The 15,038-nt window shown below is 59.9% G+C and overlaps 1 protein-coding gene across 2 annotated transcripts in view; it reads right to left on the bottom strand.

The window, feature by feature from the left end:
- SCUBE1 (signal peptide, CUB domain and EGF like domain containing 1) overlaps nucleotides 1-15,038 on the bottom strand; it is a 138,824-nt gene that overhangs the window by 75,774 nt on the left and 48,012 nt on the right. For both annotated transcript variants that reach the window (XM_046013125.1, XM_046013126.1), the window contains exon 4: nucleotides 11,051-11,185. In XM_046013125.1, the coding sequence (XP_045869081.1) occupies nucleotides 11,051-11,185 (135 nt within the window). The remainder of the gene's footprint in view (nucleotides 1-11,050; nucleotides 11,186-15,038) is intronic.

The following is a 15,038-nucleotide window of genomic DNA, read 5'->3' as shown; positions in this document are numbered from 1 at the left end:
GGACCCAGAGTTGGGGCCCCTGTGCCACAAGGGGCTCCAGCCTGCGGGCCACCCCTGCCCCTACCCTCCACCTGTTTGTTCTCAGCAGTACCTTTGGTCTTGGGAGTCAGCCGGACCTGGGTTCCAGTCCTCACCGTGCCCCTTACTCACTAGGCACAGATGTCTTTGCTGCTCACGGTCTATTTTCTCCCCCGCCAAACGAGGACAGCAAGAGCTGCGCGGCACAGGATCGCTCTCAGGATCCGACCGCCGCAGCAAAGTACGGGCTCAGTGCCCGGTGCACAGTGATGCCCGGCAACAGCCGATGATGTTGCTGTGCTCAGGTCGGCGCACGCCATCGGGGCACTCAGGGTTTCCCCAGCTGTCCTCATAAACAATTCTTTAAAGAATACTCATGTTTGCCCCACTTTACAGACTAAGCAACTGAGGCCAGAGGGCTTGTGGTCAAGAAGGGAGCCAGGGCCAGAGCCAGCTACCTGTCTGCTTGGTGCTCACCGTCTGCCCTGCGCTGTCCCCTCTGGGAGGCCTGAGGGGCTGCAGCAGGGGAGATGCCCCTGCCGACGTCGTGTCAGTGCTGGGGTCCCGGTGCCTGGCCAGGGCTGGCTGGAGGCCAGGCCAGGAGAAGGGCGTGAAGCTGGGCTCACCAGCCAAAGGAGTTGTTTATGGGGTGGGAGGCTCGTAAAAAATAATGGGCTGGATTTATTGTCCCCGCCTCAAGGGCCGTTCCGGACTGCACAGGGCCAGGCCAGGCCCTCTCCGGCAGCACCATAAATCTTCCCGCTAAATGCGAGAGCTGGTCATTCTCCCGCCCACCTGGTCCGCAGCAGGCAAGGGGAGCGAGGAGAACCTGTGCGCCCCCTGCCCTGGCCCCTGCTCTAGCCTGGCCGGTCCACCCCAAGGAGCAGCCGGAGGGGTTGCCCTGAGGCAGGAGTTGGATTCTCCGGTGTGGCCATACTACTTCCCCTCACTGAAAACAGAAAGTTCCCACCACCCACACCCACAGGGTCCCCAGCACCCAAAGCTGATGACGGAAAGCTCTGGCACTGGGCCGGGGATATTCCTGGGCCTGCAGGAGCCACGCTGGAGCCCCCCCGGGTCACGGCCTGGCCCAGATTCCGTGATGTGGGAGTCACATCTCGGGAGGCCACAGGAGCCCGGCAGCCAGGCGCACTGGCAGGACCTCAGCCGCGGCATGTGGCTGGGGTAATGAGAAGGGACTGGGGGTCTGCTCGTTGGCTTGTCCACTGGAATCTGGAGGTGGATGGAGCAGCAGAAGAGAAACTGGCTTTGGCATCAGAAATGTGTCCGTCCCCCACCCCCCTGCCCCGTCCTGAGTATTGTCTCACAGGGTGGCCCAGCTCAGCATTCCGTCTAGCAGTGGGGACGACAGTGCTCGCCCAAAGTGCTTCCCAGGTGGTTACAACTGTGGGAGAGACTGGGAGTGTAAGCTGAGCGGCAGAGGGCCCGGGGTGAGCCTAGCAAGGGAGGGCACCTGCTGGCTGAGAAGGGGGTTGGGGGATAGAGTCCAATCTGCCTGCAGGCCAAGGCCAAGGGCAAGTGAGTGCAGGAGGGCAGGGTGGAAGGCAAAGTCCAGAGGATGGTCAAGGACCAGCCCTGGGGGAGCGTGGAAGGAGGGTCCAGGACAAATGTCGCTGGGCCAGGCAGAAGGTCGTTGCCGCCAGAGGCTGCTCCTGGGGCCTTGTTGGCCCTCTGCTCTGACCCATCCCCCAGGGATCTGCCCAAACTCCCCAGCAACCCTTGCCAGGGAGCTCCCTAGTCAGTTCTTAGGCAGTATGGGCTTTGAGCAGTGGACGCAGGGCCTGACAACAAGGCGCACTTGGCCTCCTTGGAGTCGCCTGGCTGTGGCCCGCTGGAGGGCCGCATCCTGCAGGGCCTCTACTGCGCCCTCCGGGAGTCTGGCTGGAAGGACTGAACCTGAAGGGCGGCACCCAGCAAGCAGGCGGTCTCCTCTGCCGCCTGAGTGAGCCCAGCAGCCCTCCCCGCCGCCCGAGGCCCCTGTGCCAGGGCCCTCCACACACGGACACTCGGGCCCATGGCGCACGACTTCACGTCTGCCTCCCCCGGTCTGCGTGCTCCGGGAGGACGGGCCCTGGCTCAGAGGTGGGGTTTCTGAGCACAGCGGATGGGGGAGCCCAGCCCCTTTCCATGCCTGGTCGCAGGTCACCGAGTGAAGTAAGGACGGCAGAGTGCTGTCCCCGAGCCCCCAGAACACATGCAGGGGGATCAGAAACGCCAGTTAATTATCCCAAGCCCCCAAACCCTGATGGAGCCCCAGATTTCCGAGTTCTCATACCAGTCAACTGCCAGCGACCTGCTCCCGCCCCAGGCTGACCGCGACAGGGGGCCAGCGCCTGCCCTTTGCACAAGTTTCTCCCGGACATCTGTGAATCAGGACCCCGACTGAGAGGGCTGGGACGACCTGCATTTTCAGCGTCCCGGGAAGGGCGGCTGCTTCTGAGCATCCAGGCTCCCCTCCAGGGCTCCGTGGGTTAAAGAGGACACGGCCCCACCTTGCCCGCTGCCAGCTGCCACTGAACTAGTCCGCGCTTGCGGGCAGCAGGCCGCTGCAGAAATCCCTGCCTCCCCTGCCTCTCCCCTTTGCCTGGCCACCCTCCTGTCACCTTCCCCTCACCCTCCTGTCACCTTCCCCTCACCCTCCTGTCACCTTCCCTCCACCCTCCTGTCACCTTTCCCCTCACCCTCCTGTCACCTTCCCCCATCCTCCTGTCACCTTCCCCTCACCCTCCTGTCACCTTCCCTCACCCTCCTGTCACCTTCCCCATCCTCCTGTCACCTTCCCCCATCCTCCTGTCACTTCCCCCATCCTCCTGTCACCTTCCCCTCACCCTCCTGTCACTTTCCCTCACCCTCCTGTCACCTTCCCCCATCCTCCTGTCACCTTCCCCCATCCTCCTGTCACTTTCCCCATCCTTCTGTCACCTTCCCCTCACCCTCCTGTCACTTTACCTTATCCTCCTGTCACCTTCCCCCATCCTCCTGTCACCTTCCCCCATCCTCCTGTCACTTTCCCCCCATCCTCCTGTCACCGTCCCCCATCCTCCTATCACCTTCCCTCCACCCTCCTGTCACCGTCCCCACATCCTCCTGTCACCTTCCCATCTTCCTGTCACCTTCCTCTCACCCTCCTGTCACTTTCCCCTCATCCTCCTGTCACCTTCCCCCATCCTCCTGTCACCTTCCCTCCACCCTCCTGTCACCTTCCCTTCATTCTCCTGCCACCTTCTCCTCACCTTCCTGTCACCTTCCTCCCCTCCTCCTGCCACTTTCCCTTCATCCTCCTGCCACCTTCCCCTCACCCTCCTGTAACCTTCCCCCATCCTCCTGTCACCTTCCCTCCATCCTCTTGCCACCTTCTCCTCACCTTCCTGTCACCTTCCCTTCATCCTCCTGCCACCTCCCCCTCACCCTCATGTCACCTTCCTCCCCTCCTCCTGTCACCTTCCCTTCTCCTCCTGTTACCTTCCCTCCATCCTCTTGCCACCTTCTCCTCACCTTCCTGCCACCTTCCCCTCACCCTTGTGTCACCTTCCCCACCCTCCTGTCACCTTCCCCTTGTCCACCTTTCTGTCTTCTTCTCTTCAGCCACCCTCCTCTCCACCCACACTGCCCCTGTGGAAGTTCTGGACCCTGATGGCCAGAAAACTGCTTTCTCTCTCTGTCCACCCCAAGGGGCTCAGTGACAGTCTCAAATGGTGGGCCATGTCCCGACCCCCAGGACCGACAGTGGCCCGTAACACTCACAGAAAGTCCAAACTCCTGCTGAGCAGCGAATCCCGGCCCTCTGATTTGCACCCACTTCAGGTCTGGTTTCAGGGTCCGGGACTCACTGTCCGACAGGCAAGAATGACTGCTGGGACACGGCCTCTCCTGGCCAAGCAGAACAGAGCTGAAATCTTGGCTATCAGAGGACCCCCGGCCAGAGGGGAGGCCAGGTCAGCCGGACGGCCCGTGGGGAAGAGGACAAGAGTGCTGGGGGCGGGAGCAGCTGGAGACCCAGACTCCAGGCGAGGCTGGAAGCAAAATCCAGAGCAACCACATCCGAGGAGCATGAGGCGCACAGAGGAGCCCGGTGGGAGCCGCCTCCCCGCAGGGCACAGATGTGACCTGACATCGGCGCAAAGCTGGCGCCCAACCCGTCAGGCTCCATCAGATGGCCCCAGAGGGGGTGGTGCTGTTCTTTACCTGCTCCAGGTGATTCTAGAACTCGGGCCCAGGACGGGTCTGTGTCTGTGACCCTGTAGTGGTGGCCTGCACCTCTGTCTCGGGCTTCTGCCTGTCTCTACGGCCCACTTTGAGTGGCTTTTCAAGGTCAGCTGCTTCTGATCCATTACTTTCAACCAAGGCCTGGACCCCGATGGTCCCAGCAGACTCTCACCCTTTCCTTCCCTCCACAACCCCCACAGCCCAGGCCCCTCCCCAATCCTCCAAAAGACCCAGGCCCACTGCCCGCCCACTCACCCTCTGCCAGTTGGCCACCTTGGGGGCCACCTGCTCTCGGGGGCTTCTCCCACACAATCCACCTCTCCGGGGGCTCCGGGCCCCGGACGGCGTTCCCTCTGAGCCGAACAGGCCATTGGCCGAGCCCCTCGGTGCTGCTGCCCAGGGCTCACGCTGACCACCCAGCATACCAGGCCACACCACGTCATGCCCAGGGTGCACGCTTGGGCACCACAACCGCAGTCCGGGGTGCTGAGCACCGGTGGGTGAGGAAGTCCCTCCTCTCTTTAGAAGCCCATGTTCATGGCTAACTGAAGAAGAGGCGAACTGTCGGATGGTCGTGGATGCTTTAAGTGGGGGCAGGCAGCCCCAGGAGGTGGTCAGGATCTGAAGCCAGACTGCCCGGGACGGGGGGTGGGCAGCCCTGGGCAGCCCGTGACTCTGGGCACAGCTGCACAGGGGAGCAGCTAGCAATTCCCTTCGAAGTTTCAAGGGGTTAAATGAGGTAATATTAGGGTGACCTGAGGCCTCGGATTGCCCAGGACAGTCCCAAGTTATCCCTGCTGCCCTGTTACCATGAATCATGCTTCCTTTCACTCTCGAGGCGTGTGGTTTAGACACAGCCTCGTAGAGCCCCCAGCGAAGAGAGGGAGAGAGCTGGCGCTGTGCCCAGCGGCACACTCAGCTAGGCCGTCACTGTGACAGTGGGAACGCTCTTCAAAAACGATTCTGTATTTATTGACGCAATCTCTCCACCCAGCGTGGGGCATAAACTCGCGACCCCGAGATTAAGAGTCATGTGCTCCATATGTGACTGAGCCAGCGGGCGCCCCTCTGATGCACACTGTGGAGTGCCGGGGGGCTCCGCGGGTCTGCACCCCGTAGGAGGCACAGAACGGCGTGCGCACGTCTCCCCGGGCTGGTGCCACTCTGCAGAGGCGGAAGACGCTCTCTAGTGGGGAGACTGGGCGATGCGTTCATGGGACCTCTCTCTACTATTCTTGCATTTTCTTATGAATCTGTAATTCTTTCACAACAAAAAGTTGAAAAGAAAACCTGTTGTTTTGTCTTCAGCTACCCTGGGGTATTTACCCTCACAGACTCGTAGATGAAACGAACAGACTCCAACACTATTTCATGTCGAGTTCTGAGAGAGAGATTTAACAGAGGCCATCCTGGCACAAGGCCATCATCCAGGGTATAGCTATAAGCTCCGAAACAAGCGAGAAGGTTCCCATGGGGCAGACAGCTGGTGTGAAGCCCAAGCATGTCCCCGGCGAGCCCGGAGCCCCCAGTCTCCGACAGTGTGGGCGCGTGGAACAGCCCCCTCCCGCCCCCGTGGTCTTCCCAGTGAGACCCACTGTGCGGCAGTAGGGCGGAACGGCTGACACCCACCAGGGAAGCTCAGGTGTGTCTGGGGACATTCAGCACCGGCACAGACACTGATGAGCATTCTCCCTCGCCCGGAGGGTAGTGGCTGTCTTGGTAACCCCAGTTCATAAAGGTTTTGCGAACTATGCAGAGAAGAGGTAAAGGCCCACGGGGGGAGCCGTTTCAGGAAATTTCCATTCCCTCCATGCTTCGTGAAGCACCTGTGCCATAGGGAGCGCTCCCCTGTGGGGACCTGCAGGTGGTGCCATCGGAGGAGGAGTCTCTGTTGTCCCTCAAGGCCTCCCCTGGGTCTCACGCAGCCTGGGCCAGCTGAGCCATGTCAGAACCCTCTGCATAGTCTGCCTGGGCTTTGGGGCCAGACTGCCAGAGCGACTAATAGGCAACCTTGGGCAAGTTGGGGAACTTGTGTGCCTTGGTTTCTTATTCCGGAAAATGGGCTCACTTAGAGCTCGTGCATGAGAAGTGCTCAGTGTCGATGTCTGGCAGGCAGTAAGCGCACGGGAAATGCAGCTTGTGCTATGAGCATCATCATTTAACATCAAGCAAGCCGCGCTTTCCTGTTCCAGGCCCCACCTCCGATTTTTGCTGGAGCCAGGGTCTCTCTCGAGTTCTGTGAGACAGTGCACAAGGAAAGCACGAAGTTTCCTAGCTGCACTGCAACGGGCTCGGAGGCATATTAACCGGAAGATTGGAGGCACTCAGGTAAACCCGTGATGCCCCTACGGGGAGAGTGCCAGGCTGGCATTGGCTCGGCAGGGGCCTCGGGTTCCCGGGGCGGGGGGGGGGGGGCGCAGAAGCTCAGCTGCCCTGAGGCCCATTCCCATGCATCAAACACAGGGAAGGAGGCACCCAGGGACCCACCGGACACCTGGTACGAGGATGAATGAAACGCAGCCCGCAGACCCCCAGCTGATCGGACCCGCGCCTTTCTGAGCACCTTCTCCTCTTAAATCAACGCTGCTTAGACCGAAAGAAGGAATTCTTCATTGGGAGGAAAGAGACAATTTTACCCAGGAGGCATTACCTTCTTGGAACACAGACGTGACATAAATTTAAGAATAAAGAGCAGGCATGGGAGAAAGAGAGAGAGCTAGAAGGTTCTGGCTCCTTGGTGGCCCATCCACTCTGGGACTGGAGAGGCTCCCAGAGCACACGACCACCAAGGCGGCAAGGCAGGCTGGGACTGCCGGGACTGGCTGCCAAGAGACTGAGTGGGAGCAAATGCAGGCCACAGTGGTGCCAGAAACAGCACCCGTGTCCCCTCCCGCCCAGTGCTGGCACACAGGGACAGCTGCCACCCCAAACTGAGCCTGAGTTCTAAAGATCGGAAGAAGCTGCCTGGGAGCGGCCACCCCTAGGGAAGGGATTGCATTTGACTGCTTCAGAGCATCTCCCTAATGGCTCCTGCACTTGCCTGCAAGGGCTCACTGGTCCCAATTTACAGAGGAAGAGACCAGAGAGGCAGGACTGGCTGCGCCGAGGTCCCATGCGGGTGGAGATGGAGCACAGCTTTTCAGCCCCAGCCTGGCCAGATCCACGTGCCTCAGGCCAGGGCTTGCACGGGTGCCTAGGAAGTGGGGACGCTCAGGAGGGCCGAGTCCCACACCCTTGTTTCTCGGCCAGGCGCCTACACTGACCCCGGCTGACCCTGCTCATGCATCTAAGCCCCTCTAATCAGAAGCAGCCTTCGCGCGTTTCTCTCTGCTCTGCGGAGGCTCTGAGAAGCTGACGGCATTGGGGAGAGTCAGGTGGCACGAGAAGTCTGACCCGCCGGACGGCTCCGGACTGACCCGCCGCACGGCTCTGGACTCACGGCTGTCCCAGCAGCAACAGGGATCAGAGGACACTTAGGTGCAGAAAAAGCTGGGTCCCCGCACCCCGGACACTCTGATTTTGAGCTCTAACAGTCGTTCCTCTGGTTGACACACAGTTGTGGTGGGCAATTGTCACGGCCAGTGGAGGCTCAGGAGGGAGGCAGCTTGCCGTGCACTTAGCGGGTCCTCTTCGGACCTTCCACATAGCCTTTGGGGACCCTGGAAAAGCTGCCATTTGTCCCTCAGGAGGGGTCCAAGATGGTGTCTGCTGCTTTTTAGACTGACTCGTTGCCCAGATTTAAAAATTGGGAGATTCATGGAACGTATGGGTAGCTCATGGGTTAAGTGTCTGCCTTCATTTGGCTCAGGTCATGATCCCCGGGTCCTGGGATCGAGCCCCACATCACGCTCCCAGTCTCCCTCTGCCTTTGCCACTCCCCTGCTTGTACACACACACACACACACACACACACACACACACACTCTCTCTCTCTCTCTCTCTCTCTCAAATAAATAAAATCTTTAGAAAAAATTCAAAAAATAATATAATTTGGGAGAGTCACACAAAAATCCTCGTAAGAAAGGGACTTCTTTAACCAATATGCTGGTTGGCGCTGGTTAACAAAGATTAGGGTGAGGCCCCCAAATCTGTGTTCCAGCTAAATCTTAATTCCTGGCTCAGGATCTGGCTCCCCAGGGCCTTTGGGAAGAGTGAGGCGTGTGGCCTCAAGGCTCCACCATATAAGTAATTTGAGGTCCAGTATCTGAGATGCTCTGAAGACCTCCACTCACCGCACCAGCACATTTCCTAGGGCTGCCCTCTGCATGAGATCCAAACTCCTACCCACACTCTACCAGTCTCACGAGGTCTGGGCCCTGCCAGACTCTTCGTCCTGGGCTCCCCTCCCCTTGGCTCGCGGTGCTCCATCACCCTACCCTTCAATCTGCTTTTCACCAGAGCCTGGTTCATTCCTACCTCAGGGCCTTTGCACACACACTGCCCGGCATGACACCCCCCCCCCAAACTCCTCCCACAGCTGGTCTTGCTGGTCATCTTGTTTCAGCTCACATGTGGCATATGCCTACTCCTGTCTCTTCCTCCAGCTTCCCTCTTTCCTCCTCACCAGCCTCGTCTCATCACAGCTGAAGACCTGGGCCGGAGTCCTGACTCTGCCCCTTCCCTACGGTATGACCTTGGGCAAGGCTCCTAACTTAACTGCTTTGGCTTCCTCACCTGTCACAGGGCTGTAACATCCCTGCCTCACCAGGTTGCTGCGAGGGCCTGGCTCGGAGTGAGCACGGGACCCGACAGCAGCCAGTGTTGCTGCCCCCACACGGTCACAGCCTCCCCACCCTACTCTTCTTGTGGCATCTGTAGCCGGACGGATGCCTCCAGGCCAAACCAGGCCCGGGTCACAAACAGGACACAGCTGTGGGCTCTCATCTTACATCGCACTGGCTCCCCTCTCTGCGCGCCCTCCTTGCCTGCAGGGGCCTCGCGACCTCACCTGGAGCCCTGCTCGTGGGAAAGCCGTTCTTCAAAGGAACAGAGCACGTACAACCTGGCTGGAAAGGAAGCTCAGGACACCCTGGCCTCAGGGACTTTATAGCTTGCTCAGAGCAGTCCCCCTGTAAAGCCCCCTCCTTGATGAAAGCAGGAACCCCCTCCCACCACCGCCGCTCACTCACTTCCCCATAAATCTGCTTCTTATAAAACTCGACTTGGGCGCCGGGTCCTCCTCTCGGGCAGCTCGACCCCACAGCCCCACAGGGTGGCCTCGCGGGCGCGGGCTGCCAGGAGGTCCGCACAAGGCAGCTGTGGCGAGTGGCCAGGGGCCACAGCGCTCGGCCTTCGTGTCCTTCTGGGGACACAGCGGTCTGGGGACCACCAGGTTGGTCTTGTCTCTGAGGAAACTGCCTAAACAAGCACCAAGTACGGAAAGGCAGCCAGGAAAGTAGGTTTGCTTCTTTGCCTTGGGCTTTGTACTTTTAAGTGTTTCCCTCTTTTCTTTCTCAGGAATTTGCTCTCTGGGAACCAGCACACCCAGCGCCCCTGAGCCCTGCCTCGCAGCCTCTGTAGCTCTGGCGCACGGCACACCTCACACCCGAGCTCCCGTCCCATCCTCCAAAGACCCCGCTGGGTCCGCGCCGCGTGTCCACTTTGCGGGTGAGGGAGCTCAGGGGTTCAGGGCAGGAGGGGCTTCCCCAGCTGGGAGCAGCAGAGCTGGGGTCACACGTATCAGGCTGCCCCGGAGCCCAGGATTTGTCCCCATCTTTCAGTGTGAGCCCCTTCCCGGTCTCCTGCCGGTGCCACAGACCGCAGGCCAGGCCCCTCGAGCACCTCCTCCTTGGGGCTGGGGCTCAGGCTGCAGCCATGAGGCTGTCCTGGCCTCCTTCCCCGTCACTCTCTTTTTTTTTTTTCCTTACTAAACTTTTGTTTTAATGGGTCTTAAAATTCTATGACAAATTTCTGGCCAAGCTGTTTCCATTAAAAAGTACTGACTGAAAACAGATAACTTAAAACCAGCACTCTCTTGACCACACACAAAGGCCAGGCCCCAGGACTGCAGGCTCTCGCCCTCGCCACAGCCCGCTCTGCCGAGGCACACAGCCCGCCTCGGGATTCCGGACCTTGCCTTTATGTCAAGAGGGATAGGCCTCCAAGCCTCCGCAGATGCTGTTCCCTCTGCCAAGAAGCCCCTCTCCTCGAGGCACGTGGGTCTTGCCTTCTGGCCCGCTGTCTCACCTCACGGTCCTGCTGCCCCGGGCCCAAACTCTGAGCAGCCTCCCCGGAAACCAAGGCCCTTCACCTGCTGGCCTTGGCTGGAGGCCAGGCTCGGTGCCAGCCTGGGGCTGTGCCCAGGCTCCTCCAGCGCTCCGGCTGGCCCGCCACCGCCCCCAGCGTCCAGACGGCGGCAGGCTCCCGACCACAGGGACCCTCTGCCAGCCGGTGACCCCGTGAACGTGCGGGGACCGAGAAATTGGCACTCGGCCTGGTCAGGCCTCCAGCTCACTCTGGGGAAGGGGACCGTGGGCGCTGGGGCCCCACTCCTCCTGGCCACGGCCGGCCTTCAGCCCAGAAAGGAAAACAGCTTCTCTGGTCACGTCTGCCCACTCGTGGCCCCACCTCGCCTCCACATAAAAACACCGCGCACACCGACAGCCCCGGCGCGGCGGGCGGCGGGCGGAGCTGGGAGGAGCTCCGTGCAGAACCAACACCAGAAGCACAAAACGGCCATTCAGGCCGCCACCAAAATTCCCTGCCCGGGCCCTGAGGCCCCCGGCATCAAGACGCGGCGAAGGGAGTTTGCGGGGCCGCCTGCGTCGGGGGGCGGGGGTGCCCGGCGAGCACGGGCAGAACTCACCGTCGGAGCGGTGGATGCAGGTGTGCTGGTTGTCGCTGAGGAAAAAGCCGCCGCGGCACTGACACTCGTAGCTGCCCATGGCGTTGACGCAGATCTGCTGGCAGCCGCCGTTGTTGTCCTCACACTCGTCCACATCTGCAAGGACACAGAGACGGACACGGATGCGATCAGTTTCCCCAGGCTGCGCAGCAGGCACTGCCCGGAGCGGCACTACGGTGACCCTCCACAGAGGTGCCCCGCGTGGTACTCCTCGGCGGTACCGCACAGAGCGATGCTACAGCAACACTCAGAGGTGCGCCGCACGGTACTCCACGGCAGCGCTGCACAGAGAGAACCAGGGATGCTGGTTCCACCCCGTGTGGTACTCCACGGAGATGCATCCTCAGTGATACTCCACAGAGGTGCCGCGTATGGTACCGCACAGAGCCGTCCTACAGTGATACTCCACAGAGGTGCTCCACGGTGATCTGGCACAGAGCCGTCGTATGGTGATACTCCCTGGAGGTACGGAATGCGTTACTTCATTCAGAGCGCGTACTACGGTGATACTCCACAGAGGTACCCCGTGTGGTACTCCACAGCGACACCACACAGAGCTATACTGCGGTGACCCTCTCTAGTGGTATTCCACAGCAGTACTCTATGCTAGTAGTCCACGGACATACTCTACATGGTACTCCGTAACAGTACTCCCCGGAGTTACTCCATGGAGGTAGAGAGTTTCAATGGTTGCAATGCCAGCTGACTCTCAGCATCCTGTGTGACCCGTGCCGTTCTGAGTATCTGACCTGTCCTAACCCCTTTAACCCTCACGGCAACCCCGTCCATCAGATCCCGGTAGATGAGGAAATTCAGGTCCGGAGGGGCCAAGTCCCCTGTCTCGAGGTCGCACCTGGCAGCAGACTCCTAGACTGCGATCTTCCTGACGCTGCTGGCCTCTCCCTCTCTAGGAAGACGGTGCAACCAGTGCTGTCCGCCCCCAACACACGGAGCCGCTCCGACCCAACTCTAAGGCCCTCGCTTTCTTCAATCACACCTCAGATTCAAGACCAGTCACCCAAGACCTGGCAGCCAGGGAGAGGCCAGAGGACAGGTCAGCCTGCCTTCCGCCTCACAAATTGATTTCAAAAGTCTAGAGAACGGGGAAGTTTTTCAAAGGCCCTCACCTCTGGCTGCCAAGACAGCCACGGAAGGTGGCCAAGTAGTCTTTCCCACTCTCCGGGAGAGACAGACCTCAGGGCCGACACTCATTTTCAACCAGAGGCCGCTGGCACAAAGGGTGCTCTTGGCTGAAAAGAGCCTTTATGGAGTTCTGGTCTTGAAGAGAACAGCATGTTTCAATTACCAGAGTCATAACCCCAAACCGTCAGTTTGTTTAATGAAAGAAGGGCTTCTTAAACCTTAATGTGCCATGTCTGTATTGTCATTTTAATAGGCAAAATCATGAAACCACAAAGGCAAGGTGAGCTACTGGCTGCTTCTAGCCAATCCCCTGACCCCCAGCACGCACATACACAGGCGCACACGCACACACTTTGGCAATGAGCTTTTCATACGGTTCTTTTAAATACAGCTATCATTTAGTGCTGGAACGGAAACAATGTGAATATTCTTCACATCTGCCCAGGTCAGAAGAACCAGGCAGACTGACCTGCACTGAACCAGAAGGGGACTCAGCTCTGGAACGGTGTCAGCTGGGTCCCACTGAGGCTTAGGGACCGTAGCCCGCTTCACCACCCGAGAGACCACACAGCTGCCTGAGGCCGGGGCTGAGGCAGGCCGTTGTTCTCCGGCCAGCTCAAATGTCAGCTGTGTGGCAGCCTGGAGGGAGGCAGAGCTCTGAACTCTAAAAGCCACCAACCGTTACAGCTAAAATGGGGAAGGTGGCTCTTGCTGAGAAGAGACCGAGTGCGCGCGCGCACGCTCCCAGGGGAGCTGCGAAGGCCAGAGAGGGATTATTCGGAGCACCTCACAGACTGACTGAGTGACGGCTTCCTCAAGGCCCAGTGCCAATGTCACCGTTGGGGGGCTCCTCCCCTCCCCCTCAGTAGTGTCCGCCTCCGGGGGTCTGTCCCCTGCCTGCACTAGACCATGAAGGGCTCTAAGCCAGGCACCAAGTCCTGCTCCCCCTACCAATGACAATGCAAAGTGAACATCCCTCAGTGCTCCTTACGCGCCGGCGTGGGCCTCACCAACACCAGCTCACTCCATCCTTGTTGCCGCCCCGACGGGGACGCCCTGAGGTTGTGGGATGCCTCCGTCGTACAGATGAAGACACCAAGACACAGACGGCCAGAGTCGCTTGAGCAGTCGCACAGCTGCTCGGAGCAAAGGCAGGACTTGAACCTGCTGTCCGCCTTCTGAGCACGAGCCTTTGCCCCACCCCGAAGCCGGCCGCGCCAGCAAGCACATTCAGACTGTGGCTATGAAGAACCAGCTCTTCTGAGCGTGGGCTGGAGCTGGGTCACCTCGAACGTGTCTGCGAACCCCTGATGCACATGCACAGCCAGAGCCAGCCTGCCAGGAGCACACCTGGGGTTCCGTCCCATCTCCGCGCCAGGGACGCCCCACAGAGGCACGTGTGGTGGCCCGCGCGTAACGGCGAGACCTGCTCGTGGCACTCGGCCCCGACCCCTTCGAACCACGTTCTTTGCTCTCCTTCCTGTGGTTCTCACATTCCTTGTTCTGTGCCTTGGCCTCCCCAGCTCTAGCAAAGGTGCAGTCGGAAACCAAACAAAATAGAGGCCCTTGAGTGCCGAATTCATGGTGTGAAAACACTACTCGGACCCCACTGTGAATGAGCTCCCCGGTGCCACCCATCTGGCCTGGCCCCTCGCCCCACGTCCCTGGGAGCCGGGAGCCGGAGGGCTGTTGACGCTGCACATCGACAACTTCAATGAGCTGGCGGAGCGCTGGGCCTTGGGACAGCGCTGTTTACACTAGCCGGGAACAATGACTCTCCAGCGCTGGTGAATAATTTGAAACAAATGCAAGGCCGTGTAAACATTTCTTTTCCCCACTCCCAAATGACAAAGCCCCAAGATTAAGCAGGAGGGAAGAGGGGGCTGCCTCCTCTGCACCCTTTTGCACTGTGGTCCAAACGCAGGCCTCCCTCAAGCTGGGCAGGAAACCACAGTCTCAGAATCCCTTTGGGTAGCCTGTGGTCATGACCAACTTCTCTAGGGCTGGATGAAGGGCCTGATGCCCACTTACACCCCTCACGCCCCGGGGCTCAGCCCCCAGAGAGCACTCATAGTGAAGCCTGGAGAGTGGCCAGCGGGAGGACCTGGGTCCGTGAGACGGCTACCCACGGGCCTGGGGGAGGCTGGGTTGACCTGGGGCAGAGCACTATGGGAAACACCGAACCCCCAGCCCTCCTGAGGGGGGCAGCCAGGCACGCATTGCTCCTTGGCCCCCGCAGACTCAGAAAACTCTTTGATGAGAGGTCCCGCATGGCCAGGAGGGAGCCTACATCTGGGAGTCAGACAACCTGAGTTCTGCCTCTGGCCCGTGGCCTGTGGCAGGTGCTCAGGCCTCATCTGCGGAGGAAATGCAGACTGTTCCCCCCAGGAAGCCTTCCTGGATTGCTGGAGGCACATAGCCCTCGTCTCTCTCTCCCTTGGAACTGTTCTGTGCACGGATGGGCCCTGGTGGGGGAGTCCCACCCCACCACGCCCCTACCAGGGAGCATCGGGGTCGGCTGCACAGGGCCGGCAGCCCGGACAGAGAGGCCAGGACTTGCAAGCGGGACGCGCAGGGTCTGTCTTCACAGATCTGCACCAGAGCTCCACGCCGGGGGCAGGATTCTTACCAGACAGATTCTCACATGAGAAAACGGAGACCCCAGGAAGGGAAGAGATATGCCTAATGCTATAAAACAGGAAGAAGAGGGAATTGAAGCCAGATGAGTGTGGGTCCAAAGCCTTTCCCCGCTCTTCTGTGATCTGGCTTCTCTCAGTAAGGACACTTCAAGACCAATCATGGCGAC

Source organism: Meles meles, chromosome 7 (assembly GCF_922984935.1).
Source record: "Meles meles chromosome 7, mMelMel3.1 paternal haplotype, whole genome shotgun sequence".
Classification (NCBI taxonomy): domain Eukaryota; kingdom Metazoa; phylum Chordata; class Mammalia; order Carnivora; family Mustelidae; genus Meles; species Meles meles.
The sequence above is the reverse complement of the archived record's forward strand: the minus strand, read 5'-3'. Positions and strand labels throughout refer to the sequence as shown.